The 27839-nt window shown below is 40.8% G+C and overlaps 1 protein-coding gene and 1 long non-coding RNA gene across 2 annotated transcripts in view; one reads left to right on the forward strand and one right to left on the reverse strand.

Moving 5' to 3' along the window:
- Window positions 1–27839, forward strand: part of LOC112647371 (uncharacterized) — a 57419-nt gene that overhangs the window by 8249 nt on the left and 21331 nt on the right. Inside the window, exons 2-3 of the long non-coding RNA XR_003128295.3 lie at window positions 15026–15128; window positions 20330–20652. This is a non-coding gene — a long non-coding RNA (uncharacterized LOC112647371). The remainder of the gene's footprint in view (window positions 1–15025; window positions 15129–20329; window positions 20653–27839) is intronic.
- MYH8 (myosin heavy chain 8) lies at window positions 369–27590 on the reverse strand. The gene is given in 39 exon segments (XM_049110226.1): window positions 369–629; window positions 1727–1822; window positions 2384–2488; window positions 2896–3066; window positions 3157–3282; window positions 4307–4510; window positions 5186–5494; window positions 6372–6496; window positions 6596–6761; window positions 6849–7032; window positions 8101–8297; window positions 8425–8543; window positions 8894–9020; window positions 9446–9835; window positions 9925–10015; window positions 10097–10242; window positions 10326–10502; window positions 10592–10834; window positions 13166–13252; window positions 13254–13422; window positions 14919–15055; window positions 15152–15275; window positions 15646–15763; window positions 15846–15933; window positions 17548–17615; window positions 17726–18035; window positions 19068–19238; window positions 20339–20488; window positions 20578–20696; window positions 21847–21985; window positions 22153–22256; window positions 22348–22446; window positions 23306–23369; window positions 23499–23591; window positions 23675–23789; window positions 23884–23911; window positions 26305–26461; window positions 26547–26690; window positions 27354–27590. Coding segments are annotated over 39 exon segments (5820 nt in total). The 5' UTR covers window positions 27564–27590; the 3' UTR covers window positions 369–479.

Here is a 27839-nt window from a genome sequence, read left to right on the forward strand (position 1 = left end):
ATAAATAAATAAATAAAATCTCTAAAACAAACAAAAAAAAACAGTGCCTAGCACAGAGTAGATGCTCAATAACTACTTGTGAAGTGGATCAGTCAATGGACCCTGTCTAGAGAGGCAGCCTTAGGGAATGTCTTCCTTAATAATTTGTAATGATCTAGAGAGAGTTAATAAATTCAAGTCCAGCAAAAGATACTTGTATGTGTATATGGGGAGTAGTAGGGGTGGGAAAGGGGATGCTGGGTGGTGATGGAGATACAAAATATTGAATGCTTGGCAAAGCCATATGTAGTATAAAAAATAGCTAGGTGAGAACTATACTTGAGAGTAAATAATTTGCAAATGAAAAAATGAGTTTGCTTTAATTTATAAGTTTACTAGAGTTTTTATTTATTCAGCATTAAGAGAAAAATAAACAAGTGGCCTAGAATAGCACATTCTGTGCATTTCTTCAGCCCCTTGGCAGCATCAGGCAGATTTGTTCACTCCGCACTGATTTTCGTGTGAACCTCTCGGCTCTTCACCCGCAACTTGTTGACCTGGGACTCGGCAATGTCAGCCCGCTCCTCGGCCTCCTCCAGCTCGTGCTGGAGCTTGCGGAATTTAGCAAGATTAGTGTTGGATTGTTCCTCCTAAGAAGTAAGATAAAATTGTGAGAATTAGAGTTTGTGATTACTGTACTTGTCACCAAACAGAATTCCCTCCTCAACTCAGATATATCCTTCTTATGGTCTGCTTGCCATGCCTGACTTCAAATCTGGACAGAATTTGTAACTTCAATTACATATTTTTTTCATTCTAAAGAATGAAGGAAGAAATACTTCTGAAGTGGAAAGATAACGATAGTGTGTAAAACCCATGTGTATATGAAATCTGTTTGTGATACATGGACTGGGTCAAAAGGAGGAAGAGAGCCATATGCCCTGAGAGAGTTTAATAAGTAAATGCAAGGTCAAATTTTAACTTTGGGACAACCTCACTTAACCAGTTTTGCCATATATGTTGATAACTCTGGTAAATGGAGAAAGGGGAAAAGTTGGTCTGGGAAGAAGCATGCAGCTGTTGGTTTTACTTATTACCATTTGAGCCTCTCCTCTCCTTTTCCCTCTCTTAACTTCCTGTCTGTGTAGGCAGTGGGGATAAGAAGCTCTCTTAACTTCCTGTCTGCTTTCTACCTACCACATTGTGTTTAGAAGAATGGGGAACACTCAGGAAAAGGGAAGCTGGAGAATCTTCTAGCATGTTCTTATTTGCCACAGGACGTGTGGAGAGAGGAGCCCCTGCTGACACTGGTAGTGTGTGAATGAGTCAGTTGGGGTAAAGATTTATGTTTGACTCTTGAGAATACTTGATTTTGTGCATTTCTAGAAGGAGAAGAGTATTTATTATGGATTAGAGTTGGGATGGTATATTCTTTGCAGCTATCAAGTAAGGTGGGTTATTTAGAGCTTCGTTTTTTCCCCCCAGTACTCACAAATTGCTTAATAAAAATACCTCCTCTTGAAGTCTTATTCTATAATCAGGATTTGGGCGTAAATTCATATTTATAATATGAGTGGTATATTTTATTTTGCTTTTTTTCTCATTGACACATTCTCTTAATACTTTCTTTCTTTCTTCTCTCTCTCTCTCTCTCTCTTTCTTTCTTTCTTTCTTTTTCTTTTTTCTTAATACACTTTCTACCCCAAAAGAAGCTTTCTTCTTCTCTGAAGGGCTTAAAGATACTCACAGCCTCCTCAGCTTGTCTCTTGTATGATTTCACCTTCGCCTGTAATTTATCTACCAAGTCCTGCAGCCTGAGGACATTCTTGCGGTCTTCCTCAGTCTGGGGGTTTGAAAAACAATCTGCATTCAGTACAATGAAATGAGCCTCCTACAGGTAGTAAAATAAATCACTTTGGTATGATGGCAGGTGGGCCTGGGGTAAACTTGGTCAATGCTGAGACTTCCTCCATAGTATTAATAGTAGCTATTTTTGCTGAACATCACCATATGTGGGTGCTGTGTTAGGGACTTCTACACATGTTCTGTAATATCACCTCCCTACTCCCTACATGTTGTTACTCTGTTTTATAGGGAATGAAACTAAGGTTTAGGGTATTAAGTAATTTACCCAAGTTCAAAAATTAAGAGAGGCCAAATTAGAACTAATATTCAGTTTATCTGACTTTAAAACCTATGTCCTTTTCTCTGGTATTGCTGTTTTCAAAGGCCTCCATGCTTTTCCTAGCTTAGGAAAGGGTCTCTGATAAACAGTTCTATCATTTGCCCTCGTATTTATATATCAAGTTCACGTGGATCTGACTGTGAGTGCCACATAGTTACCAGATTGTCAGTTTCCCTTTGGGCAGGAAGTCTGGATATTCTAAAAAGCTATTCCCCTTACCTGGTAGGTGAGTTCTTTTACTCTTCTCTCGTGTTTCCGCAAACCTTTAACAGCCTCAGCATTACGTTTCTGCTCACTTTCAACCTCTCCTTCAAGCTCATGTACCTACAACCAAGAAAGATACGTATGCAGCCCATCTTGGGGGCTATTTTTTTTTTAATTTTTTTTTTTTTTTTTTTATGATAGTCCCACAGAGAGAGAGAGAGAGGCAGAGAGACATAGGCAGAGGGAGAAGCAGGCTCCATGCACCGGGAGCCCGACGTGGGACTCGATCCCTGGTCTCCAGGATCGCGCCCTGGGCCAAAGGCAGGCGCTAAACCGCTGCGCCACCCAGGGTTCCCCCATCTTGGGGGCTATTAATTAGTCAGGACCTGCTGAAGATACTGAGTGGATGTCCTCAGCCTCAGGATGAAGATGGGCATCAATATGTAGGGAAAGAGAGAGACAGACATAGGGGGAGTCCCCTTAGCCCCTTCCCAGATTCCGAAGGATTGAGAGATTGAGAGACCCACCCTGGCCTCCAGTTTCTGGATCTGCTTCTTCCCACCCTTCAGGGCCAGCTGCTCAGCCTCGTCGAGACGATGCTGCAGGTCCTTCACTGTCTGCTCCATGTTCTTCTTCATCCGCTCCAGGTGGGCACTGGTGTCCTGCTCCTTCTTCAGCTCCTCGGCCATCATGGCCGCCTGATTAGTAAATACACCAGGACAATAAGGAAATCTAGTAATGGCAGGTAACACACGTGTATCAGTAAAACAAGTGCTTATCTTGCTCACATCTGTGATGGCCTTCTTGGCCTTCTCTTCTGCATTACGTGATTCTTGAATGACTTCCTCCACTTCACTCTGGAGTTGTGAAACATCATTTTCCAATTTTTTCTTGGTGTTGATCAGGCTGGTATTCTGTTAAAAATAGTCCATGGGAATTTCAAAGACTTGCTATTTGCCAATGTGGGCTTTTATAGATGTCTTACTTGTTGGCTTGTGCAGGGGACCTAATGGCAAGTTTACTATTCAGCTTTAAATATTTGTTCAGTGCAAAATATTAATCATTTGAAAAGTTGGAACATGCCTCTCCCTACCCCGGTCCCCTTGTCTGTCTAATTTTTGCATAAGGACTTGGGAGTTTTAAGAATGCCTATATTAATTACTCTTTCAATTATATTTCAGTCAGACCTTACTAATATTCTATTCTTAAAAGGTTGGAAATAATAGAAAACAATGAATTCTTTTTGTGAGTGCCTGGCATTGGGAGTTTTTTAGTTAGAAAGGATCTATTCTCTGTTAACTTTTATAGTTTGCCCCCTGGGGGAATACTGAATTAGTTTTATGAAAACATTTTATTTAAATTCTAACCTAGTGGTTCTCAGAGGGAATCAACACTGCTGTAATAGGTATTTGGAAATATTTGTAGGTAGATATTTTTGCTTGTGAAAATGACTACCCGGTGCTACTGCATTTAATGTCCAGGCACATCAACAGTGTCCTGCAGGACACAAGGACAGTAAGCACAATACTAAACGCAGAAGGACTCCTGATGAGAAACACTACATGGCACATTTTTGGATTTTGGAGTTAACAGATCATGTTTATTCAAGTTTATTCTACATCATGGTTTTCAAAATAATCTAAAGAGTCAAACCCAGTTTTAAATAAAATGTTCTCCTTTTTCTTGGTAGAAAATCTGAGGAACACATAACCAAAATATCGCCTACAATCCTATCATTCCAGGATAACTGCAGTTAGTATTTTAGAGCATATCCCCCATCCTTTTTTAAAATATACACATTTTGTATTAAAATGGAGTATTTCCCCGCTATTTTCCAGTATAATTATACACATAATTATTAAATGGAGTATTTCCCTGTTAGGTAATGGATCCATCACTTAACCGTACACCAACATTTGTTTGATGCGAAGGTCTTACCTGGGTGTGGAGGAGCTGGACGCGCTCACTGGCATCTAGGAGCTCCTGCTCTGCAGTTTTCCTGCTCCTCTCTGTCTGCTCCAGAGTGGCCCTCAGCTCCTCGATCTCAGCCTGCAGCAGGTTGGCTCTGCGCTCCACCATGGCCAACTGCTCCTTCAGGTCCTCCTGGCCTCGGAGAGCATCATCCAGGTGGAGCTGAGTGTCCTGTCAAGTTAACAAAAAAAAAAAAAAAGCCATAGACACTCTGAAGAGGATGTGAACATCCGTGGAGGTGAACTGGAAGAAGGTACTGGTGCCAGGAGCAGGAAATGACTGGCCTGTCATTTGAATTAGTGTGAAAATGGTGATGTCACTGGCTTAGGTGAGCAAGGATGATCAGGAGACAGATTGTCATTCTATTTATGCCATTAACTGGTTATTTTTTTCATGTGTGAGTAACCAGTGGCTGTCATTTATAGACTGTTTTCCATATGCTCCCCCCAGTACTTGACATCTGTTATCTCATTTGGTTCTCACAGGAACCCTATGAGGTGAGTAGTTTCATTCTTATTTTGTAGAAGCAGCAGCAGAGGTTCTGAGAGGTTAACTCATTTGCCTAAAATCAGGCAGCCAGTAAGTAACACAACTAAGGCTCCACTTCAGGCTTATTGGTACCAAAGTCTTGTACTTTCTTTCATATCAAAGCTTATCTTGGGGCTTCTGTTTTTTATATAGCATTTCTGTAAAAATATATTCTGTGCACATTTAATTTAGCTGTTTCCATACTGGGAGCTGGATAATTTGTTAAAAGAAAAAACTAGATTGTTTAGCACAAAGATACTTTGCTGAATGGAGAACAGATCACTTGCCTGACTTAGCTATTTATGTGGACCTGTTTACCTTCAGGATGCCTTGGGTGTTCCTGTAGTTCCTCAAACTCTCTGCAGCCAAGCGGTTGGCATGATTAAGCTGGATTTCCATCTCATTGAGGTCTCCCTCCATCTTCTTCTTGACTCTCAGAGCATCATTCCTGCTCCTGATCTCAGCATCGAGGGTGCTCTGCATCGACTCCATGACCCTGATGTGGTTTCTCTTCAGCTGGTCAATTTCTTCATCCTTCTCTGCAATTTTCCTGTCGACTTCAGACTTGACTTGGTTCAGCTCTAGCTGGATGCGCAGAATCTTTCCCTCTTCATGTTCAAGAGATGCCTTAACAAAACAGTGATATGTTAATGATGGAAAATAACTTGAATATTTGGAGTATATTCCCTTGTGAGCTGAACTCTTACATCAATTTGTCTGATTTTATAAATTTCAATACAACAGTTCCAGGAACTGCTAGGTAAATTCATTTTTTTGTTTGTGTATTCAGTCATAGATCATACAGGGCAGTTCTGTAATAAAGGTGCTTTATAGAGTATGAAGTGCTATATAAATATTATTTATGTGAGTACTAACAAAACTTACAGTTAAACTCGTACTAAACATGAACTCTTAATCTGTTTTTTACATTAAAATGTGTAGGAATTCTCAGTTTTAAAACATTTTTCTGATTATAAAATGTATGTTCACTGTAGGACATAGAGCAATATATAAAAACAAAGAAAAACCTCCTATTGTGCCCCCCACCCAATGATAATCATTTTAATGTGGTACATTGTTTCTAGTCTTTTTTCCTACTTATATATATTTTTGGGTGATGAAATTATAGTGTATATTCAAATGTGTCTTCACTTTAAAAATTAATATCTACCATAAATATTTCTCTATATTAATTATATTTAACGGTTGTATACAATTGCATCATAATGAATGTTCCCTAGTTTGCTTCATCTTGTTCTTGGATTAGACATCTTTGTGCTTAACGATTTACCTCTATTGAAGGTAATTTTCTTGAGAGAGATTCTTACGGAAGTGGTGGGTCATAGTATTACTTTTTAAGGCTTTTGATAACTATTGCCAAATTGTCCTTCATAAAGCTATACGAGTTCATATTTCCACCAGCTCTATAATAATGGGTCCATTGCTCACTTTGAGTATTTTCACCTATGTCTTTGAATTTTCCTCACAACCTGGTAATACGTACTTCTGCTTCCTCTAAGGCAGCCTGAATGTCACATTTCTCTTGTTCCACTTGCTTCTTTATTTTCTCCAATTCATGGATTTGCTTCCCTCCCTCAGCAATCTGCTCAGTGAGGTCAGAAATCTCCTCTGTGGGTGAACAGACAAGAGAGTAGTAGTCAGACTGAGGTAACAGGGAACCTAACTGCCAGCTCTTGCCAGGGCCGTTGGAAGTTCAAGAGCACTCACGCTGCAAGTTCTTGTTCTCTCTCTTTAGGGTTTCCACTTGATCTAGGGATTCCTCATAGGCATTCTTGACCTTGAACAGCTCAGTGCTGAGAGTGCGAGCCTCCTTCTGGGAGGCCTCCAGTTCAGCCTGAGTTTCCTCATACTTCTGTTTCCACTCCGCCAGAACCTGAAAAGCAGCAGATTGTCAGCTGCTGCAAGGAGAAAGGGAAACCACATAAAACATTGATGAAGTTTATTAAGTAGGCCTGGGCACCTTGTCAAAGTTCCTCTGCTTTTTGTCAAGAGCGGCGCAGGCAGCGTTAGATCTCTCCACATCCAGCATGAGGTCCTCCACCTCATTTTGGAGCCGCTGCTTTGTCTTCTCCAGGGAAGCACATTTGGCGTTCACAGCTTCTACGTGCTCCTCAGCTTCCTGCAGACGCTGGGCCAGCTTCTTCCTGAAACGTTAGCCAGGCAGTTATGGAGAGTGGTTTAGAACAGGGACAAGAGATAACACCCTAGGCCCCTTTGACAGTCCTACTTCTACAATGGCAGGTAACATATCGTTACCCAAACTGCGGCATCCAGAACTGCTTTCTTGATTGGTCCTGTATGAAAAGGTCCAAAGTAGTGAGCACCTGGATTCAGTTCTTTGAGGCTGCTGTTAGTGCTCCATTGTATGTGTCTTACTACATAAGTAATTCAGGGTTTTCAGGACTTCTGATTGAGTATGGTTGCAGAAAATGATTATCCAGGACAATTTTGCTGATTGGTGTAAATGTCTTCTCTCATTCCAGAAAGGATATGAGGCTAACTAGGTATTTTATTGGGCAAAAATGTACTGAGACTATTTATTTGCTTTCTTAGACTTTCTATTTCATTTATGTACTTTTTCCCTAGAGAAAACCAGGGAAAGTTTCTTTAGAAACTTTGTGACAAAAAGCAGGTGAAGCATGGTGATTCCTTCTGAGTCACCTATATTCTTCATTGCCCCATCATGTGCCAATTCTGCATCTTCAAGGTATAGGAAAGCCTTTAGCCCTGAAGCCCAAGAAGATCTACTTGAAGGTCCTCTTTGATCTATACTTGATCTATCAGACTAAGCTTTATTTTATTTAGACCAGCCCTGGACATTATGTACAGTTTAGTGGCCTCCAGCATGAGGTTGGAGAGCTGTGTCTTCCTATTGTAGGACTGAAGAAGGTGGTCTCTGGAGTCAGAATATCTGGTTCTAATCCTAGCCATACTGTGTATTAATCATGTGCCCTTGGGTTGGTTGGTTAACCTCTCAAATCCTGTTCCCTTGTTTGAACATAGGGATAAAACATGATGCTATGAAAACTAAATGAGCTAATGGGTATATATAATACTTGACACATAGTGTCCTCTCAGTAAATTTAGCGTGTGCTGTTGCTGTTGCTGTTGTTACCATCAACAACATCATCATCATAGTGTTCAGGAGAGCTGCTGAGTTGTGCAGCTAGGAAACCATGTTCTTTTCCTCCCTCAGCGTTTGCAGCACGTACTTGGCCTCCTCCAACTCCTCGGTGCGCTGGATGGCGTCCGTCTCATATTTGGTCCTCCACTGGGCCACCTCGCTGTTGGCCTTGGACAGCGCCCTCTGCAGCTCGGCCTTGCCCTCCTGCTCCTCCTCATACTGTTCCCGCAGCAGGTCACAGTCATGGCGGGAGGACTGCAGGGCGTGGGCCAGGGCGTTCTTGGCCTGCAGGAGGACTAGTTTCGTGACTTAAATTCATTTATTTAGTGATACATAATTTACATACCCGGAGTAGAATCTGAATGGACATGTTTAGATTTGCTCAGCCAAGATGATCTTTGGTAAAACTCACTTTAGTTTCTTCCTCCAGCTGACGTTTCAGCTCCTCAATCTGCTGTGTAGATGCTTGTTTGCTTCTTGAAAGCTGAGAGACTAAAGCATCTTTTTCATCTAATTGTCGGGAATATTCACCTAAGAATAATAGAAGTAAATGAATTGGTTAACAGCATAAAAATAAGCTTAAGCTTTCATACCTGTGTATACCTATACATTTATTTATATATCAAATATATACTTTATCTGCTTGTAGATAGGAGTTTAGAACTGATTAGTACTGGCAGTAAAAAGCACAGATAGCACAGGAGTGTAGCAAGTAAACTATCCTGCCAATTCTTGCTTTGTATTCTTTTTGACCTGCTCAGCAGATTCTAACAATTCGTTTATTCCTCTGTAAAATGGGAGAGAGTATTGCTGTTTCTTCAGAACCCCTGGAATCACTTTTATCTAGCATGCAGTTTCAGAGTCCAGGGAAAAGTCCCCACCTGCTTCTGTCTGCAGACGCGCTCTCTGAGCTGTCAGGTCGTTGATCAGCCGTTGCTGCTCCTCTTCCTTGGTCTTAAGTTCACTCACCTGATCTTCTAGAGTGCGACACATCTTTTCAAGGTTCCCCTACAGGACATGTAGCAGTGAAAGATGAGACATTGAATGCAGTAAAAAACAAACAAAAACATTAAGACTTGATTCTTCAGGTATATTTAGAGTGAATAAACTCAGGTGTGAGTGGAAAGTTATGGCACCAACTTGATGGGACAGGCTAGGATTCAAGCATCGTGAGTCTGGAATATCCCTGAAGTGACCATTGTTAGAGCCCATTCATTTTTTTCCCGTGATATTGACACTTGATTAAAGGGGATTTTGAAATAGTCTTAATAGGTCATAAGCAAGCACTAACAAAACTGACATAGAATGGAATATATTAGAATAGGAAATACTAGATTAGTGCTATAAACTGCTAGCAAACAATGTTTAGTGACAGAACAATGAATGTTCTATCAGGTTATTAATTACCATCATTTAGAGATGGTATTGGGTACCTTGGCTTTGGAAATGGTCTCTGCATTACTGGCAAGGTCATCGATCTCCATCTTCATCTCACTCTTCTCCTTCTCCAGCTTCTGCTTGACCCTCTGCAGGTTGTCTATCTGCTCCCCAAGCTCAGCCACGCTGTCTGCATGCTTCTTTCTCAGTGTAGCCGCTGTGGCTTCGTGCTGCAGGGTGGCCTCCTCCAGGTCCCTGCGCATCTTCTGGAACTCGGCCTCCCGCTTCTTGTTCATCTCAATCTGGGCAGATGTGGCCCCGCCAGCTTCTTCCAGGCGCTCACTGATCTCCTCCAGTTCCCGGGAGAGGTCAGAGCGCTGCTTCTCTGCTTTGGCCCTGGAGGCGCGCTCTGCCTCGATTTCCTCCTCCAGCTCCTCGATGCGGGCCTGGGAGTGACACATGCACAGTAACATAAATTCATCTCAAGCTCAGGGCTTTTGGCATACAGAGAAAAAATGAAGGGGAGGTGGTTCACCTGCAGCTCTTTGATCTTCTTCTGTAGTTGAATTTCTATTGCTTGCTCATCTTCAATTTTGCTTAGCAGATTGCTGATTTCAAATTCTTTCCTTTAGACAGAAGAACAAGACATATTAGTACTCCTGAATTGAAAGATGGTATCACATGGAATTTTTTTCTGGAGTGCCTACTTTTTGAGTTTCTCATCAAGTTGCTGCTTGTCATTTTCGGCATCCATTGTGGATTCTTGGGCCAATTTTAGGTCTCCCTCTAGTTTCCTCTTTGCCCTTTCTAGATCCATTCGAAGTTTCCTTTCTTGCTCTAGAGACCCTTCAAGCTAATGAGAAAGGAAAACGTATTAAATACTGAAAGTGTATTTAAAAAAAAATCCTTCCAGTGTATAATCAGAAACACACTTACATCATCCACTTGCTGCTCTAGCTTGGTTTTAGCTTTGGTCAGGGTGTTGACCTTGTCCTCTTCTGCCTGCAGGTCATCCAGGGTCTGCTGGTGGGCCTCTTGGAGGGCCTTCTTCTCCTTGGTCAGCTTTGCGATGGTTTCATCCAGGCCTGCCATCTCTTCTGTGAGGTTTTTTACCTTGAAAAATTAAAGAAATGATACCTGCTCTAAAGCAGCTTAGTAGGGGGGCAGAATCTCTCTGTGGTGGAACAGAATATGTTTCATACCTTGTTCTCTGTGGCATGCTTCTCCTTTTCGACCTTGGCCAGGGTCAGCTCAAGGTCGTCAATATCTTTCTTGAGCTCTGAACACTCATCTTCCAGTTTCCTCTTCTTGGCTGTCAGCTCAGCATTGATCTCCTCCTCATCCTCTGCTCTCTCAGTCACCTCCTTGATCTTGGCCTCCAGCTGGATTTTGTTTTTAATCAGTTGTTCACACCTTTCCTCTGCATCAGCCAAGGCGTCAGCTTCCTGTGGAGAGATTCATTAAGGTCTTTAGAGAACTTGTTACAATTTTGAACTTCTTCTTTGCACAATATAGTAGTGTTTGCTGAATGCTGGTAACTTCTTCAGTATGAATATAAATTAAACTTAATTGAACATTATTACATGGCCTGGAGAAATGGAGCTAATTAAAAGCGAGACTATAGATTTAGAAACAAATTAATGTGAAAAATGATTGGTTTGAAGCAGTTGACTACAAAGTAGTGTCTAGAGGAGTGATAGGCCACGGGAAGCCTGAGTTCTTGTCTCAGTATTTCCTCCATATGGATGAACATAGGCAAATGACTTTATTCCTTTATTCTCAATTTTCTCATGTAGTTGAGGAGGTGGGAATAAACGATTGCTAGGAACATTTCAGCTGCAATATTCAAAGATTTTGATTTAGATTGGTTGGATTTGGTTTTGATCATTCCCTGTTCACCTCAAGCAACTAGTTGTTAGACTGAATTTTAAAAAGGAAAAGAAAAAGAACTTAAATAATTTTATGCCTGTGAATACATTTCCATGCACATTTGTTATATGCTTGCAACCTTCCTGATAGTCCATAGCAGTGCTGTAACTGTCCACAGTTTTCATTTCCATCTTAAGGATCACCTGTTAGTCTCAACATGAATTTTAGAATATGCAAGAACATATAATTTTAAGGCATTACATAGCTCCATAGAGTTTTTATGAGTGACTGAAAAACTCAAATAAAAATCAGCTCAGCCTTATTAGAGTACTCTGGCCTGGGGAATTTCTTTAACTTCTCACTCAGTGTTTTGCTCATAGCTTATGTGTTTTAAATGCTTAAACGGATGATAATAGGGAACTTCCCATGGTTCCTTTGCTTTTATTTTTAATAGTGATGCATTCGTAAATGTTCTCTCCCTGACCGATGGTAAGAACTATGAAGAGGCTGTTGGTCATGTGTTTTAGGGAAAATACAGCCTTCATGTAAGTGAAAGTATCAGAAGGGAAAGTTGATAGCTTAAAATTTTGGGGAAAACTATTCTTTTCACAGGTTTCTTTATGACACTGGTGGGCTTCTGGACCATAGAAATGGGCAATTATGCTTGGCCAGAACACTGGTCCAAACTATCCCCTATCCTGATTACAGCTCCTTCCTGAGCCAAGTAAACAGAAGCCTTAAGAACTGGGAAGAATCACAGAGGGAACTTGGCTCTACCTCACACCCTGGTTGCTTAGTTCATGTAACTGCAAACAGATTTACTGAGCTAAATCTCAGGGGTTAGGCATGGAGAGAAATAAGAATAAGGGGCACCTGCACCCCAGTGTTTATAGCAACAGTGTCCACAATAGCCAAACTATGGAAAGAGCCCAGATGTCCTTCAATGGATAAATGGATAAAGAAGATTGTGTGTGTGTGTGTGTGTGTGTGTGTGTGTGTGTATACACTCAATGGAATATTACTTAGCCATCAGATAGGATGAATCTTGTCATTTACATCGATGTGGATAGATAGAACTGGAAGGTATTATGCTGAGTGAAATATGTCAATCAGAGAAAGACATTTATTATATGGTTTCACTCATGTGGAATATAAAAAACAGTGCAGAGGATCATGGGGGAAGGGAGAGAAAAATAAAACAGGACAAAATCAGAAAGGGAAACAAACCAGAGACTCTTAATCATAGGAAACAAAGGGTTGCTGGAGGGGAGGTTGGTGGGGGGGATGGGTAAATTGGGTGACAGGCGTTAAGGAGAGCATGTGATGTAATGAGCATTGTCAAATCCAAGTTGCTGTGCATGGCTGTCAGGGCTCTCTGTATTCCCCAGCTCATCTGCCATTCCCAACCACAAAGCCTTTTCCAGCCAGGCTAAACAATTTGCTTATCACAAATAATTCACAACTGATAAATTATTGGACACTACCTCTGAAACTAATGATGTACTATATGTTAGCTAATTGAATTTAAAAAATAATGGCTTTTCTTTAATTTCAAAACAATCTCATAGACTTGTGTTCGGAGACTAAGACAATCCTTGTAAGGCTGAGATGAAGTAGTCGAGGCAAATGGGTGCGATATCTGACTGAGATCTGGGGCATGGCATTTAAATTCTTCCTCATGGTTGCTAGATTTGTGATACTGTTGAATATGTTCTTCAGTCCTCCCTTTTCCATTTGTAATTTGGAAATCTTTGTGTGTATCTTTCTCATAGGACTACTGAAAGATGAGTGAAATCCTTAAAAAAGTAACTTGAGATTTTCTTTTTTAAGACAAGGCTATTTGTAAATCCAAAGTGCATATGCCTTCCAGAAATGCTTCAGTAACATGCAACATTCAGAATACTCACAGATTGAACCTGGAGCTGCAGGTCATTTTTCTCTTTTAAGAGAGTGACCATTTTTTCCTCCAGTTCCTTCCTTTTCGCCTCTGACTTTGGCAAGCTCATCTTTGGTTTTCTGAAACTCTTCCTTCATGGTGGCCATCTCCTTCTCGGTCTCTGCGCTCTTGAGAAGGGGTTTGATCTTGAAGAAGAGCCTCATCCAGGGCCAGTGCTTGACGTTCATGAAGGCACGTATATTGTACTGGATGCAGAAAAGGGCTTCTCTGAAATGACGTAAAAATATCAGTGTAGATCCATCCATTAGGGGCAGTGTTATTGTCACTTTTTATTTTACATGCAGGTTCCCCTTGTGATGATCCCAGGTGTAAATGATCAATCAGATTTTGTATATGCTAAATGCAGGCTTTATATAGACACAGACACACTCAAACTAGTGCTCAGTGTAATCGTGTTTCTGATGTGTACTGCTCATGTTGAATAATTGTGTTCTCACGACCCTGGCACACTAGCAAAGGAGCAGACTTGAGAGCAGGAATACTTTGCACATATGAACAACACATACCAATTTAAGATCATTTGAGCTATTATAATACTAGTGATTTGGGAGTGGATGTGGCAGTTGTGAATTGGTTGTGCCACTGGGCCATTGGCCTATGGAGTGAGCTGTGAGTTGACACTGGGTGCTTTCAAAGTTGCCTCATCTGAGGAACTTAGGATTTAGCACGTCTTTCTTGAAGCCTTTCCTCTTATTTTGATTATCACTGAAGTCTCCACTCAAAAACTTTTGTTAGCTTCTTCAGATAATACACTGGCTTTTCTCAGATTCTTTCAAATGTCTCATTCTTATATGCTTAATTAGATTGTTAGTATCCGCAAGCAATTTAACATGCATTGAGCATGCAGATTTGTTTCATTTAAATACAAGTTTTAAATAGTAATAAAATATACCCCTTCTGTAAACTGTAGCACTAGACTAGCAAGGTTTGACTATCTTGTAGCAATCTGTAATGCCCTTTCAAGCTTATTAAAATGTAAATTCTATTTCTGTATAGGTCCAAATTACAAGAACCATGACTCTGAGAATGCAAATACCATGACACAAACCATAATGTAGACACATGGGAAGGACTTGGGAACACTTATAATGCAAATCCAAATAAGCACAGAGAAGCAAAATGAATGCAAAATATGTGTGTTTGGTGTTGGGGGCAGGGAATGCAGTAGTGCTGGGTAGATACAGCTGAATGAGGCTCATTGGAAAAAGGAGAAGTGCAAGTTCTGAATTGGTAAATAGGTAAATTAGAATGAGGAGAAAGGCTGGGGCAAACATGGAAACAGGAGATAAGCAAATTGTTTAGCCTAGCTGGAAAAGGCTGTATGATTGGGAATGACAGATGAGCTGGGGAATACAGAGACCCCAGACAGCCGCGCACAGCAACTTGGATTTGACATAAGAGGCTGAGTGGGGGAGGGGTATGGGGGTGGGTGGGTAGGGGTCCTCAGACTGAGATATAGCATGATGAAAATCGTGCTTATTGCAAATTATTCAGGTAGCTCTATGCGAGGTGCTTGGACCAGGAGAAATTGAAGGGAGTCCAAGTGTGAGGGTTTAAGCAAAGGCAGATATATTGTAGGAGTGAGTTCTGAACTGCACAAGAAGCATTTATTAGCCACAAAATGAGAGTTAATAAATGAGAAAGGCTGAGTGATAGTCCCAAAGGACTCTCTTTACTAAGCAGATGATCTGCATGGTTGTTACCTCCTTTGCAACATCTTCTGATATTCTACCCTCATTAGGAATCCCCTGCAGACAGCTTGGGTTCTTGTTATAATTTGGGACAACTTTTCATCTCTCATTTCTTCTAGAAGACCCAGAAGGCCAGCTTTGAAGAAAACCTGGAGAAAAGGAGAATCATTAGTCTTCTTCGTGGTACAGGAGATACAGAAATAGCAGAAGGGTATGGATCAGGTAGGAATAAATGGCAGCTATACCTTGGTATGTCCAAATTTATACTGGGTGTGATCAATATCAATAGAGGCAAGAAGTTTCTCAGAAGCCTTCTTGCTGTCGATGAACTGTCCTTCTGGGATAGCACTTGCATTTAAAACTTTGTATCTGTTCAGTCAAACAAAGAAAAGAATGATTAGGGAAGTATGATTATATGGGGAAACCAAATGACCCAAAAAGGAAGTATCAACAAAGATGTGAGAAAAAAAGTAAAAGTAGAAAATCCAGCTGTCCTATAAGTTCAAATAGTAAAACAATGTGATTTTTCTGTAGTCTAATGCACACCTTCTTCCTGTTTGTAAGAAATACCATCTCTTCCAAACTGTTATCCTGTCCTGTTGCCACAAGACTTTATCATCTGACTTCTTAATTTTACAATTTACTAAGCAGGGGGCATGAAATACAATGAACAAAAGACAACAATTAAGATGATAAAGTGTTCACAGCATTCAGTGAAATACAGCAAAGAGTGACTGGCCTTTGTTTAAAATCCCCATAAAGGATCCTGCTTGGGAACCCCTTCCTGCAGATGCGGATCCCTTCCAGCACACCGTTACACCGCAGCTGATGCAGGACAAGTTCATGCTCCATGGCCCCTAAGAGGAAGAATACACATCCCTTATTTCATGGTCTAAAGCAAACATCCTGGTGCTTGTTTGGGTATCAGAAGTGTCTTACCTGGTGTTTTGGTTTCATTGGGGATGATGCACCGTACAAAGTGGGGGTGAGTGCTCCTCAGATTGGTCATCAGTTTATTTAAATTTTCCTAGAAAACCGGACAGAAGGGACTTGATGAGAAAGTTTTATCTTGGATTGCTTTTTTTAAATTATTTGGTGTGAACCTAGGCACTCGCTTAACTGTTAGGGATAAGCCTGTGAGGCTTCAGTTGGTCTGTATTTTTAAGGTCTTCAGAATTCTAGCCTGACAAATAACCACAAGGCCAAAGTGCTGAGAAGAAATGTAGCTCTCCAGGGTATTCATTTATAACACCTAGGATCTAATCTATAAACAAACTGCGAATCCCTTATCCTTGATGCACAGGAATTGTTTTCGACTGGGAATCAGACAAAAGACTGTGGTCTCATTCTGCCACTATGGAGCTGCTTGACTCTGTAAAATTCTCTTCGTCTCTCTGGGCTTTAATTCGAAAAGAGTTGAGATTACCTCTAAAACCTCTTCCATCTATCTCAGTGCTAGTAATTTTCACAGTAGTTTACATTGGGAACCTAGGTTAGTGCTTGTCCTGCCTTTGCCATTCCTTCCTCAAGTTTATTATTATCCCTGGGACCTGTCTTCTTGTTTTATACTGTTTTTGTTTTGCTTTGTTTTGTTTTTAAGAATCTAAAATCATGAGACCGTATAATCTTGTGTAGGTGGATATTGGGTGCCTGAGAATGATTCACAGCCTGAAGCATCTTGGGAGGGGTGTTATTCCAGAAAGAGTAATTGTTTATGACTGATTATGATGTTTTATTCAACTATAGAAAACTCACATGTAAATATTTCTTAATATTTTGTAGGTATACTCTTTGAGAGAAGACAAAGTTGCTTTGTTTTCTTTCATATCTCAGTTAACTATTAAGAGAGAGAATAAGTACTGTGAGCTTCTAATCTTGAAGATGTGTGCAAGGATAAGTTGATGAAGCAAGAGTCTACGTGGTGAGATGATGCAGATTGGTAGTGAGAAAGGAAAAGAACAGGCCAGTTTACCTGTTTCAGTGATGGGTTATAGCCTTTAGTTTTAAAAGGAATGAGACTTAGCTATACAGATTCTGACAAAGCAGCCCTGAGTCCAGACATTTCACATACTTCCCTTTGGAAGAGTCTGTTTTTAAGCTACCTAACAAAATCACATTATTCGTAGTAAAATTATTTGTTATTTTAATTTTAAGAGATATTTTCTAGATTAATCATCCACATAAATTACCACCTTGATGTTAGATGATTTTCAGTCATTACAAAAAATTAAATCCACCTCAGAGGACCAACATGTGATGGAAGGATGTGCTAAATAGTGTGTCTCTGGTTCACTGTCAAAGAGGAACTCAGGATCATTCTCCAAGGGCAGCATTAGTGGAATAAAGAGAACAGCTTTCCTTAGGGACAACTTTGAAGTTCAGCTATGCTTCTTTGAAAATTAGCCTGATTACCATAGTAAGAAAGCTTCTGAGGATATTTTGTCATTCCTGAACACATCAGTGATCATAATGAGGAATAATGGGTAGAGCATCTGACCCTGTAAGAGAAGCATTGCATTGGCTCTACAATGATAAGAGTGAATATTTGAACATTTCATTCCCTCTTAATTTATTCTAAACCCTATAATTATGACAATTTATAGAAACTGAATAGAGTTTTTGGGTGAAATTTGTACTTTACCCTGAAAAGGGCTGATACAGTCTGGAACGAAGAACCCTTCTTCTTAGCACCTTTCTTTGCGCCACTGTCTGAGGTAGAAAGAAAAACCCATCAATTAGAGTAGAATCCTAGAGGCTGTGATGTTATATGAACATTTTGTGGGAATGGGCTTGATTTAGATTAAGAGCACAGAGAGTACCTGCTTCAGCACTAGCGTAAGTGGAAAAGAGACTGGCCAGAGTCTTCATTGCAGACTTCTGGTACAGCCCGACCACCGTGTCATTTAGGGGGTCCTTGTTCTTGTCAAGCCAGCCACCAATGTTGTAGTCCACGGTGCCTGCATAGTGGATCAGCGAGAAGTGTGCCTCAGCCTTGCCTTTGACCACTTTGGGCTTCTGGAAGTTGGCAGACTTGCCCAGGTGCTGGTCATAGAGCTTGTTCTTGAAGGAGGTGTCTGTGGCCTTGGGGAACATGCACTCCTCTTCCAGGATGGAAAAGATGCCCAGTGGCTGGATTCAGAAACGTGGACATTAGTGTCAACCTATCTTTCTGAAAAGATGCAGATGTGGTGGCTGTATCTGACTGAATTACTAGAACTGCCAAGTAAAATATGTATATAAAATAAACTAGGGTCATAGCTCACAAAAAAAACCCTTTTATCATCACTGGAGTGACTTTTCCACCATTCCTTGTCCTATTCAATCCATAGCAACATTTTCAGTTAAAAGAATAGCAGAGTACAAACTCCAAATGTCAGCACAGCATGTGTGGGCAGTTTGTTAAAATGTTCTATATTTTCACACATTTTGCCTATTTAATGAATTAATCTATTGTCACTGTTTTATTTTGTTTTGAAGAGGATTTACGGGCTTAACCTGATGTTTATATGTGGTAATTTTATAATAAAAATAATCTTAACCTTATTTTTAAAACATTTTCTGTATTTAATCTCCTTAAAGGTGGATTATGGAAAAGCATAAGCAATTAGACTTCTTGACTTCCAAAAAGATTATCTTTCATATAGGTCCTAGCTGGATTATATGTGTACTAATTTTTATATAGAAAAAAAGACTTGTTTATGTTGTTGACGTCTTGGATCTTAATGGAGATAGATTCAAAACTAGTGAGGTAGTTCTGGTGGAGCAAATCATCTCAAGTTTTAAAATCAGGTTTGAATTGCTGTTAGAACAAAACATTAGGACAGAATGAAATTAAAAGCTCTGCTTCTTCTTATGTAGAAGAGGAAGTTCTAAACAGTAATTCTGTTTGTTCTGATACCCCTCCAGGGTGACAGTGATACTTTCTAGAATTGCTTCAGACACTTGGGAAAGTTATCCTTGCAATTTGCCTTTCTTTAGAAGTCAAATGGACGTCAAATGAGCCTGTGCAGCTCAGTCAGTTATGTGTCTGACTCCTGATTTCAGCTCAGGTCTTGATCTCAGGATCATGAGTACAAGCCCCACATTGGGCTCCACACTGGGCATGGAGCCTACTTAAAACACAACACAACAAAACAAAAGAAATCAAAGAGTCAAACAGACCTTCTCAATAAGCTCAATGCAGGCAGCTAGGTCCATCCCGAAGTCGATGAAGGTCCACTCAATACCCTCCTTCTTATACTCCTCCTGCTCCAGCACGAACATGTGGTGGTTGAAAAATTGTTGCAGTTTCTCATTGGTGAAGTTGATGCACAGCTGCTCCAGGCTGTTGAACTGCATAAAATGAAATCTTCAACGTTAAATGGATTTTTTAGCAGTAAAATTGATTACTGAAAAATTCTGTTATTGAAAAAAATGGAATACAGTAATGAAATAAAATTTAAACTAATTATTGTTCTTTTAGAAGTACCAAGGGAAAAAAATGATCATTTTTGACAACAGCGTTTATCATGAATTCTGGGCATTATTTAAAGGCACTGGTGGCAGTTATACAGCAACACTTCTGGTAGAATCTACCTCCTTCCCAGCTCTAGACTGCATAAGCAATAACATATATTAAAAGTACAATCATAGTCCCATGAGTTATAGTTTAAATTTAAGGGTGAAAGTATTTTATTGGAAAGCTTCACTTTTTTTACCATCCCATTCTTCCAATTCAGGATAAAGTTCACATTTTCACTTTTGGCTGTCTCCTTATAAGGAAAGCTTATCCTAAGACCTTTTAGTTGATGTGAAAATGGAATAATAGGCAAATTTTTCTCCTCTTCATATCAGACATTTGGCAAATTCCCTTTGCCAGGTCTGTGAAAGTAGAGACCAGATGTGGTGTAGTAATTGATGATCTGAAAGAGTCTTTGTAATAACTTACACCCACATTTTACACATGATGCAGGCTGATGGCCTGGAGGTGAAATAGTAGGTGTCAGATGGACCTGGAACAGGAGAGACTATGACCTTTCTGTGTGCTTCTCCTCCATGGGAGATGCCCTAAGCATCTGGGTTCCTGTCCTGGCTTTGCCTTAAATGGCTGTGCCTTAAATGGCTCTTTAGCAAGTTTTGATTTTCCTGCATCTCTGTTTCTCCACATGTAATTAGTAGTAGTATTAGTTACCCTTGAGTGAGTTGTTTCAAGGATTAGATGAGGTAACATTTCAAAGTGCATAGTGTAGTGCCAGAAATACACTGACACTTCCACAAATGCCCGTTATGGTTATCATTACATTTCTGTTATTGCCTAGGTATTTGGGAGGTAACTCCTGTTCTGGGTGCAGTGTTGGAGGAAGCAATGTGGATTTGTACATGTATAGGAATACCTGTATATCAGAATCCACTCTGGTTTTTTCTCTCTTTTTATTAACATGAAGACAACTCACATCAAAGATCTCAAAGCCAGCGATGTCCAGGACCCCGATGAAGTACTGCCTGGGCTGCTTGGTGTCCAGCTGCTGGTTGATGCGGGTGACCATCCACAGGAACATCTTCTCATAGACGGCCTTGGCCAGAGCGCCCACCGCATTGTACACCTTCATGGACAGAGTGGTGATTGTTGACGTACCAAAGACATGCTGAGAAGGCCTAGGATGTGTGTCATTCATTGAGGTCGTGCACTCACCTGCTGCACAGTCTGGCCTTTGGTGACATACTCGTTGCCGACCTTGACCCTGGGGTAGCAGAGGGCTTTGAGCAGGTCAGCAGAGTTCAGGTTCTGGAGGTAGGCTGCCTTGTCAGCGACTGCAGAGACACAATTTAAGAAATGTTTAATGGTGGAAATCCCTTTTAACCTAATTTTCTATTTTTCTCCAATCCATTTTCTTTATTATTTAAATAAGTTTTAAGTAATTCTATAGAAAGTCAGATGAGGTTCCCTGTGCATTAGAGCACGTACTTGCTAATAAATGGTCACTTATGCTGGCCTTTGGAGACTTATTGCTAGTAGTTTATGAGAAATTCATCAACAATTAACATATGTCCAGTGTTTATGATGACACTTTATGTAAGACAAAAGCCACAGTGCCTGCTCTTAAGGCAGACACATTAGGTGTGGTTGGAAGGAAAAGATAAATCTTAATATTTGCTGTTATAGAGAGATAAAGGTCTGAATATTTAGATCCTTATTTCAGTTTTGCTCCTCTCAATTTAGATACTAAATTTCAATGTGGATACTAAATATTACTGTGTTCCCCCTACAGAGTCTCTTTCTGAAATTCTGCTGAGGACTGTAATATAAATGTCAGGAACCACAGTAACTGTTGAAAAGTTTAGAGGAGGGAGAGAATATGTCAAGCTGGGGTGGTTGGGAAAGGCTTCAAGGAGCAGATAACTTTAGCTTCCTTGGTAGGTCCTATATGTTCCACATATGGAATACATGATTTTTCTTTCTCAGTTCTTATTTTATCTGACTGCCTAGAGTGCCTACGGGTTCATATGTAGACAACGCACACATGCGCACAGATGTCTAGGGACATCCTTCACCCTCAGCTCTGTGTTGGGCAGATCCTGTATCTCCAGCCACTAGTTTACTGAGCTACTGTGGAAATAGCTAATATGCCAAGTAGTCTTTCGTACTTAGCCACCATTGCCATGGCAGAGCAGGAGTGCTATGCCATCTCTCTCTCTCTCTCTCATCTGGCCCTAGTTGTGCTTTTTTAGATATATTTTTATAAGTGCCTATTAGGTCATTTTAACTTATTTGGGTTGTTTAAAAATGATGGAGGTTTGGAGACACGAGGGAGAAAAAGGAGTGAGGAAAATGTGCAGTGTGTAAATATGTATATGCCCTTCAGAAGTTCAGCTATAATGGAGATGTGAGTTTAGTATAGGCTTCTCTCTCTCTTTTTTTTTTTTCCTGCTGTATTCTCCAGAAGGAGATTCATCTGGTAACCTTCGGTGCCATCTGGCTCAGCCTGCTCCTCCCGCTGCTTCTGCTTGAACTTCATGTTCCCATAATGCATCACGGCCCCCGTGAGCTTGTAGATGGAGACTTTCTCTTCAGGAGTGAAGCCCAGGATGTCAATGGCACTCTGCCAGGAGACATGACAGGACAAAGGTTTAGGGCAGAAGAGATTAATTTATTTTAAAGAATTTATACTGTATCCTATACTGACTGTGTCCACCTACAGTGGGCTGTTCCCACACATAACGAATTTTTTTTTTACAGTGTGTGTATGTGTATGTGTATGTGACTTACATCTGTAGCCATCAGCTCCTCTTGGTCATCAATGCTGGGGACTGTGATCTCCCCTTGGCTGACGAAGGCATAGTCATATGGATTGGTGGTGATCAGGAGCATTTCTGAGTGCATATAATTCAAGGTATACATTTTATATTAGAAGTTGTTAACAAAAATATTAATGTTCATCTGTGAATTTAAGTTCTTTCTTACCAATCAGATCTGGCTTCTTATTGGAAGTGATCTGATAAAAAATATGGTAGCTTCTTTCTGCCTTCAGCTGGAAAGTAACTCTAGACTTTTCTAGAAGATCTGAAAATAGAAATAGGTATTAAATTAGGGGAAAAAATGCTGCTGAAAATAAATACATATATATTTTTGGGTGGGTGGGGAGATTGGGGAGGTTACAGAGGCTAAGGAAGATGGGGAGAGAATCTTAAGCAAGTTCCACACCCAGTGTGGAGCCTGATGCTGGTCTCAATCTCACAACCCTGAGGTCATGATCTGAGCTGAAATCAAGAGTCAGATGCTGAACTGACTGAGCCACCTAGGTGTCCTAATGTTGCTGAAATATTAAGTGAACCTCAGTGTTTTTGCTAAAACTGTGAGCATTACGTTAGACTCCAATGAGATTTCTCCCTAATGATTGGTCATCTTGGTGCTGCATACTGGAATTCCAAATACTTACAGCAACTACCCAAGTTCCTCACCACCTGAGAGCAGAGACTGAAGCCCGTCTGATCTAGTAAAAGTAAACTTTTAATAAGGGGGTCCTGTGACCCTGTATTATAATCGATCTGTAATATCTTCTCCTTCCTCATGTTATCTGAGACTTCATGGTGAGTGGCTATTTAGAAACACCTAACAAAGCTCAAATGAAGAGCAAATCACAGAGATGTATTGTAAACCTATAGGTAACTCATAGGAACCCAGAAGTAACCCTAGCGTGTCTCTTGGAAAAAAATATCAAAGTTACTTCTGTGGCAGGAATCTCAGGAATGTATTCCAGAACCATCAATCTGCGGAGGTCGACAGAGCATTTCGATAAGTCTGGCATTACCTTATGGGCAATACTGGCAGCAGGCTCAGAGCATACCAGGTGTTCCTGAATAGCTCTGCAAATGAAATAATTTTTCTCTCTGTTTTGATTTTCGGTGGACCTGTTACTTACATGTTTCAATATCTGCAGAAGCCAGTTTCCCTGTGGTACCAAAGTGGATTCTAATGAATTTACCCTTGAAAAGAGAAATATTATTAAGTATTAAAAAGTTGAAGCACACAGAAAGATGCAATTGAAATAATTCAGACACGCTATCTCTGGCATGTAAGGGCTGAGAAGATCCTTCTGTGACCAGGAGACTTACAAAGCGAGAGGAGTTGTCATTCCTCACAGTCTTGGCATTGCCAAAGGCCTCCAGTAGGGGGTTGGCACTGATGATCTGATCTTCAAGGGTCCCCTGCAAAGGCAAGAGCAGTCCTTACCTCTGGGGCTCCAGACTTTCTGAGAGCCTGAGAGTCTTGAGTCTGACCCCAAACTCACCTGCATCTTGCCAGAAGTAGCTTCTTCCTTCTTCTTCTCTCCAGTGACCGCAATTGTTGCAAAGTACTGGATGACACGCTTGGTGTTCACGGTCTTCCCGGCACCAGATTCTCCTCTGTCAGAGAAGAGAAGAGATCAAAACGACTGCAGCTCACATTGTCCATATCTATGACAATCACCACAAATCAGATAAGGGAATAATCACGTACGTGATCAGGATGGACTGGTTCTCACGATCTGTGGAAGAGAAATCAAGACCCCCAGTCAAAAAAAGAAAGAACATTCAATATAAAGATTATTGAATCCATTTAGATCAAACACAGCTGTTCTTCTGACATTCTGAAGACGTCACCTATGATTTTGGTTTGGTGGTTAGTCCCCAAGGAGCGCTTGGCTCTTGGAGCAAAATTTGTGAAAATGAGAGGCAAGCTATCATCTGTTTCCTTTTGTATCTTATTCAAGACTTTGTGATGAGAAATTTCAAACAGGTATCACAGAGAGACAATTACAGAGAGCCCCCCATGTCCCCATCCTACAGTTTCAACAATTGTTATCACTTGGCCAATTTTATATCCTCTATACTCCTTCCTGTCCCGTTCTCCCTGGATTTTTTTAAATATTTTTTTTATTTATTTAGTCATGAGAAACAGAGAGAGAGAGATAAAGAGAGAAAGGCAGAGACACAGGCAGAGGGAGAAGCAGGCTCCATGCAGGGAGCCCAATGTGGAACTGGATCCCAGGTCTCCAGGATCAGGCCCTGGGCTGAAGGCAGTGCTAAACCGCTGAGCCTCCCGGGCTGCCCTCTCCCTGGATTATTTTAAAGAAAATCCCAAGCATTTTATAATTTCATTTATCAATACTTCAGTAAGAATGATAGAATTTTGAAGTCATGAGGAATCTTAGAAATTACTGAGGCCAAACTCTTTCAATTAACAAACAGATAAAGAAGCTAGGACCCAGAGAGGAATCAGTGACTTTTTGAATAATAATTATATAGCTTGTTAAGGTCAAATATATTCAGGTCTTCTGATTTCTACTTTCTATATTTTTCTGCTACCTAGCCTCCTGCCAGGTCTTGATAGGACTAATATGACTGCTGGTAACACTAAATAGGGAAGGGATCTGGAATTGTGAATGTGTTCAGTTAGTCTTCTGTTCCTTTTAACTTGATGTACATTTCTAAATGATAAAAACAGACGTTGTCACTAGTTATATGACTGATAACATTGGATTTATGCCAATTTTCTGATATGTTAGATCTCCAATTCTATTTGAATAAATTCTCATATCTAAAAATACTGGAGAAATAGATACAAATCTGGATGTTATTTTGATGTAGGTGTAGACTTTAGAGAACTTCAGAGTTCTCTTCAGAGCAGTGGACACAGATTTTAGAAGACACTCAAATTGATTTTTTTTTTCTAGTAGCAGAAAAACTATGAGATCATATCACATCTCATGGGAGCACCAGTAAGAGAACAATGTTTTAGTCTCTTTTGGCAATGCCAAAATAACATTAACCAGGTCAAATGCTGCAGTTTTGTGTGGTTTTATGTAGAAGTCATGTTTGGGAGCCCTAAGTAACTGTGAATTTGGAGCAGCCCCAAAGCTTGGGGATGGGAAACCTTGGTAGGGGCAGCGGTATACATAACAGGGTAAGTGCAGCTGCTGAGTCTTAAACCCTCCGAAATGAGCCAGCCTTTGGATCATTTCTGGAAGGTAGCTAGCTTCTGCTAACAACCAAAGAACAGTTTACTAGCATGAAATCCTCATAGAATTGCTGGCCAATTTGTAATGGAAGATTCCTATTTTATTCCTTTCTCTTCTCCCTTCTTCAACAGATGATTTAAAAACAAGGGCAGCAGAACAAGCAAATGAAAACTAAAAAAGAACAAAACCCTTTCAGTTTCCAAAACTCTATGGAACAACAGGAAACTCTGGAGTTTAAAATATCTCCAAAGGCACTACATTTGGTGTGTGAAGATAAAAGGTTTTAATGCCATATTTGGGCCTATAATGCGTATCAAAGCTGTTTATGCTTTGATAAGACAGGAATAAAAGAGTTTGATATAATTTCAAAAATATTTTCAGAGGAAGAGGTATTTTTATTTTCTTCCATTCTAGTAGGAAGAAACTTCAGAATCATCAGGAGGAAAGTGGTAGCTCTTTATTTACACGGGTTATACCCTAAAGGCTGTCAGTTTGTTTAAAGATAAGAATTCACAAAGCTTTCTAGCTGTAGCTGGTAACTGTGTTCCTTGATCGCTGTGGATGTGCTTATTTTAAAATCATTGATTGGAACTTTTCTCCTGTTGAAATCAGAAATTACAACCTGTGGGAAAGCAGCAGATGTGTTTACAGAGGTCTATTAATTGTTTCCGCCTGGGTTCTGCTTACTAACTGGGTTAGCTTGGGCAGGTAGGTCAATGAACTCAGCCAGCTTCCCTTTACTCTCTCTAACATGGGGATGACTGCTGTGAAGAATATATGATACTGTAGTTCTTGGAAGTTCCTTGAAAACAGTGAAGCCCCATGCGGCTACAATGTATTATTATAATCAGAGCCCAGACAGTCTGTTTGTTAAGGATTCTGTTTCCACATTTCTGTGAATAGTTGTGTCACTCACTCACCGGTCAGCATGAACTGATAGGCATTGTCAGAGATGGAGAAGATGTGGGGCGGGGCCTCCTGGCGCTTCTTGCCTCGGTAGGCGGCCACCACCTCGGGGTTGTACACTGGCAGCCACTTGTAGGGGTTGACGGTGACGCAGAAGAGGCCCGAGTAGGTCTGAGAAAACCAGAGAGTGCAACATGTGGATCTTGTCTTTACTCAGAGAGAGAGACAGAATAAGGACATCCTGAAAGGCACTCACATAGATCATCCAGGCTGCATAACGCTCTTTGAGGTTGTACAGCACTCCAGGCTCGTGCAGGTGTGTCATCATGGCCATGTCCTCGATCTTGTCATATTTCGGAGGGTTCATGGGGAAGACTTGGTCCTCTCTGACAGTCAGAGTCTGGCAAGTAAAGCAAGAGACCACTTCATATAAATGGTGGGACGTGGGGTTGGTTTGTCTATTTGCTTTGTTTATAAGACTATCATTACAGACACTTTCCATTATATTATTCAGTATTCTTTAAACAAAGGCATGAAATTATATTTGTTTCAGAGTCTGATGCTAAGAAAATACGTCTCCTATGACAAACTAGAATACTACGTTTTTAAAAGATTTTTATTTCTTCCCACGTCCCCCTGTCGCAGGTTTATCAGTTTATATTTTTTTATTCTTATTTTAATAGGCTGAATTTTTAATTTTTCCTGGCTGTTCATTACGGGAAATTACTAATACATTATTTAGCTAAGAAATTAACAATAGTTTCCTGACCAGAGAAGCTGGCTTCTATTTCCCCCAAGTTTGGGGGTTTAGAGTGGGAAGTGGGAGTGAGGGATATGGTGGCAGCTAACTCTAGTGTGTTGAAGTCCTGTGAGCTTCTGGGAAGGGGGGACCTGAGGTTACCACTGGGAACCTCCTTTGCTGTGCAAACTGGGTGTCCGTAATGGACCAGAAGGGTGTCTATAGTGGCAGGAGACCTAGAGCTTCCCAGCAAGTAGAGCTTCACCTCCAAGTGAGGAGACCCAGAAAGACAGCCGGGAGCGTTTCCTCTCTTTGTTTACTTACTGCTCCACCTTCTGTCTTCACAGTTACTTTCCCTCCTTCCTTGCTCTGTATGGTGCTCTTCACGTAGGAGGCTTTGGGCTCCGCGACAAAGACGGATGTTTTAGCATCGAAGGGCTTATTTTGGGCCTCGATCCGCTCCTTTTCGGATTTTCGGAGGAAGGGAGCGGCTTCGCCAAAAACCGCCATCTCAGCGTCTGAACTCGCGCTCATGGCTGCGGTTTCTTTAGCAGAGGATTCTGCCTTGGGGAAGAAATGGGGCAGAGGGAGAAATGGAAACCAGAAGTTATACCTGTGAGCGAGGATATACATGAAAGCAGTGTTGCACCCCATTGCTTGGGCTGCCAGTGCTCCCCCAGGCTGTCCTTTACTGGTGTTCTCACACAGGCCAGAGGACTGGTCAGGCATGTTAGGACTGGAGCTTCATTCTTAGTACTTTGCAGATTTCCTTATAGATCACGTCTCTTGATCCTCAGGGCCAGAATGCCT

The sequence above is a fragment of the Canis lupus genome, chromosome 5, assembly GCF_003254725.2.
Source record: "Canis lupus dingo isolate Sandy chromosome 5, ASM325472v2, whole genome shotgun sequence".
In the NCBI taxonomy this organism is placed as follows: Eukaryota; Metazoa; Chordata; class Mammalia; order Carnivora; family Canidae; genus Canis; species Canis lupus.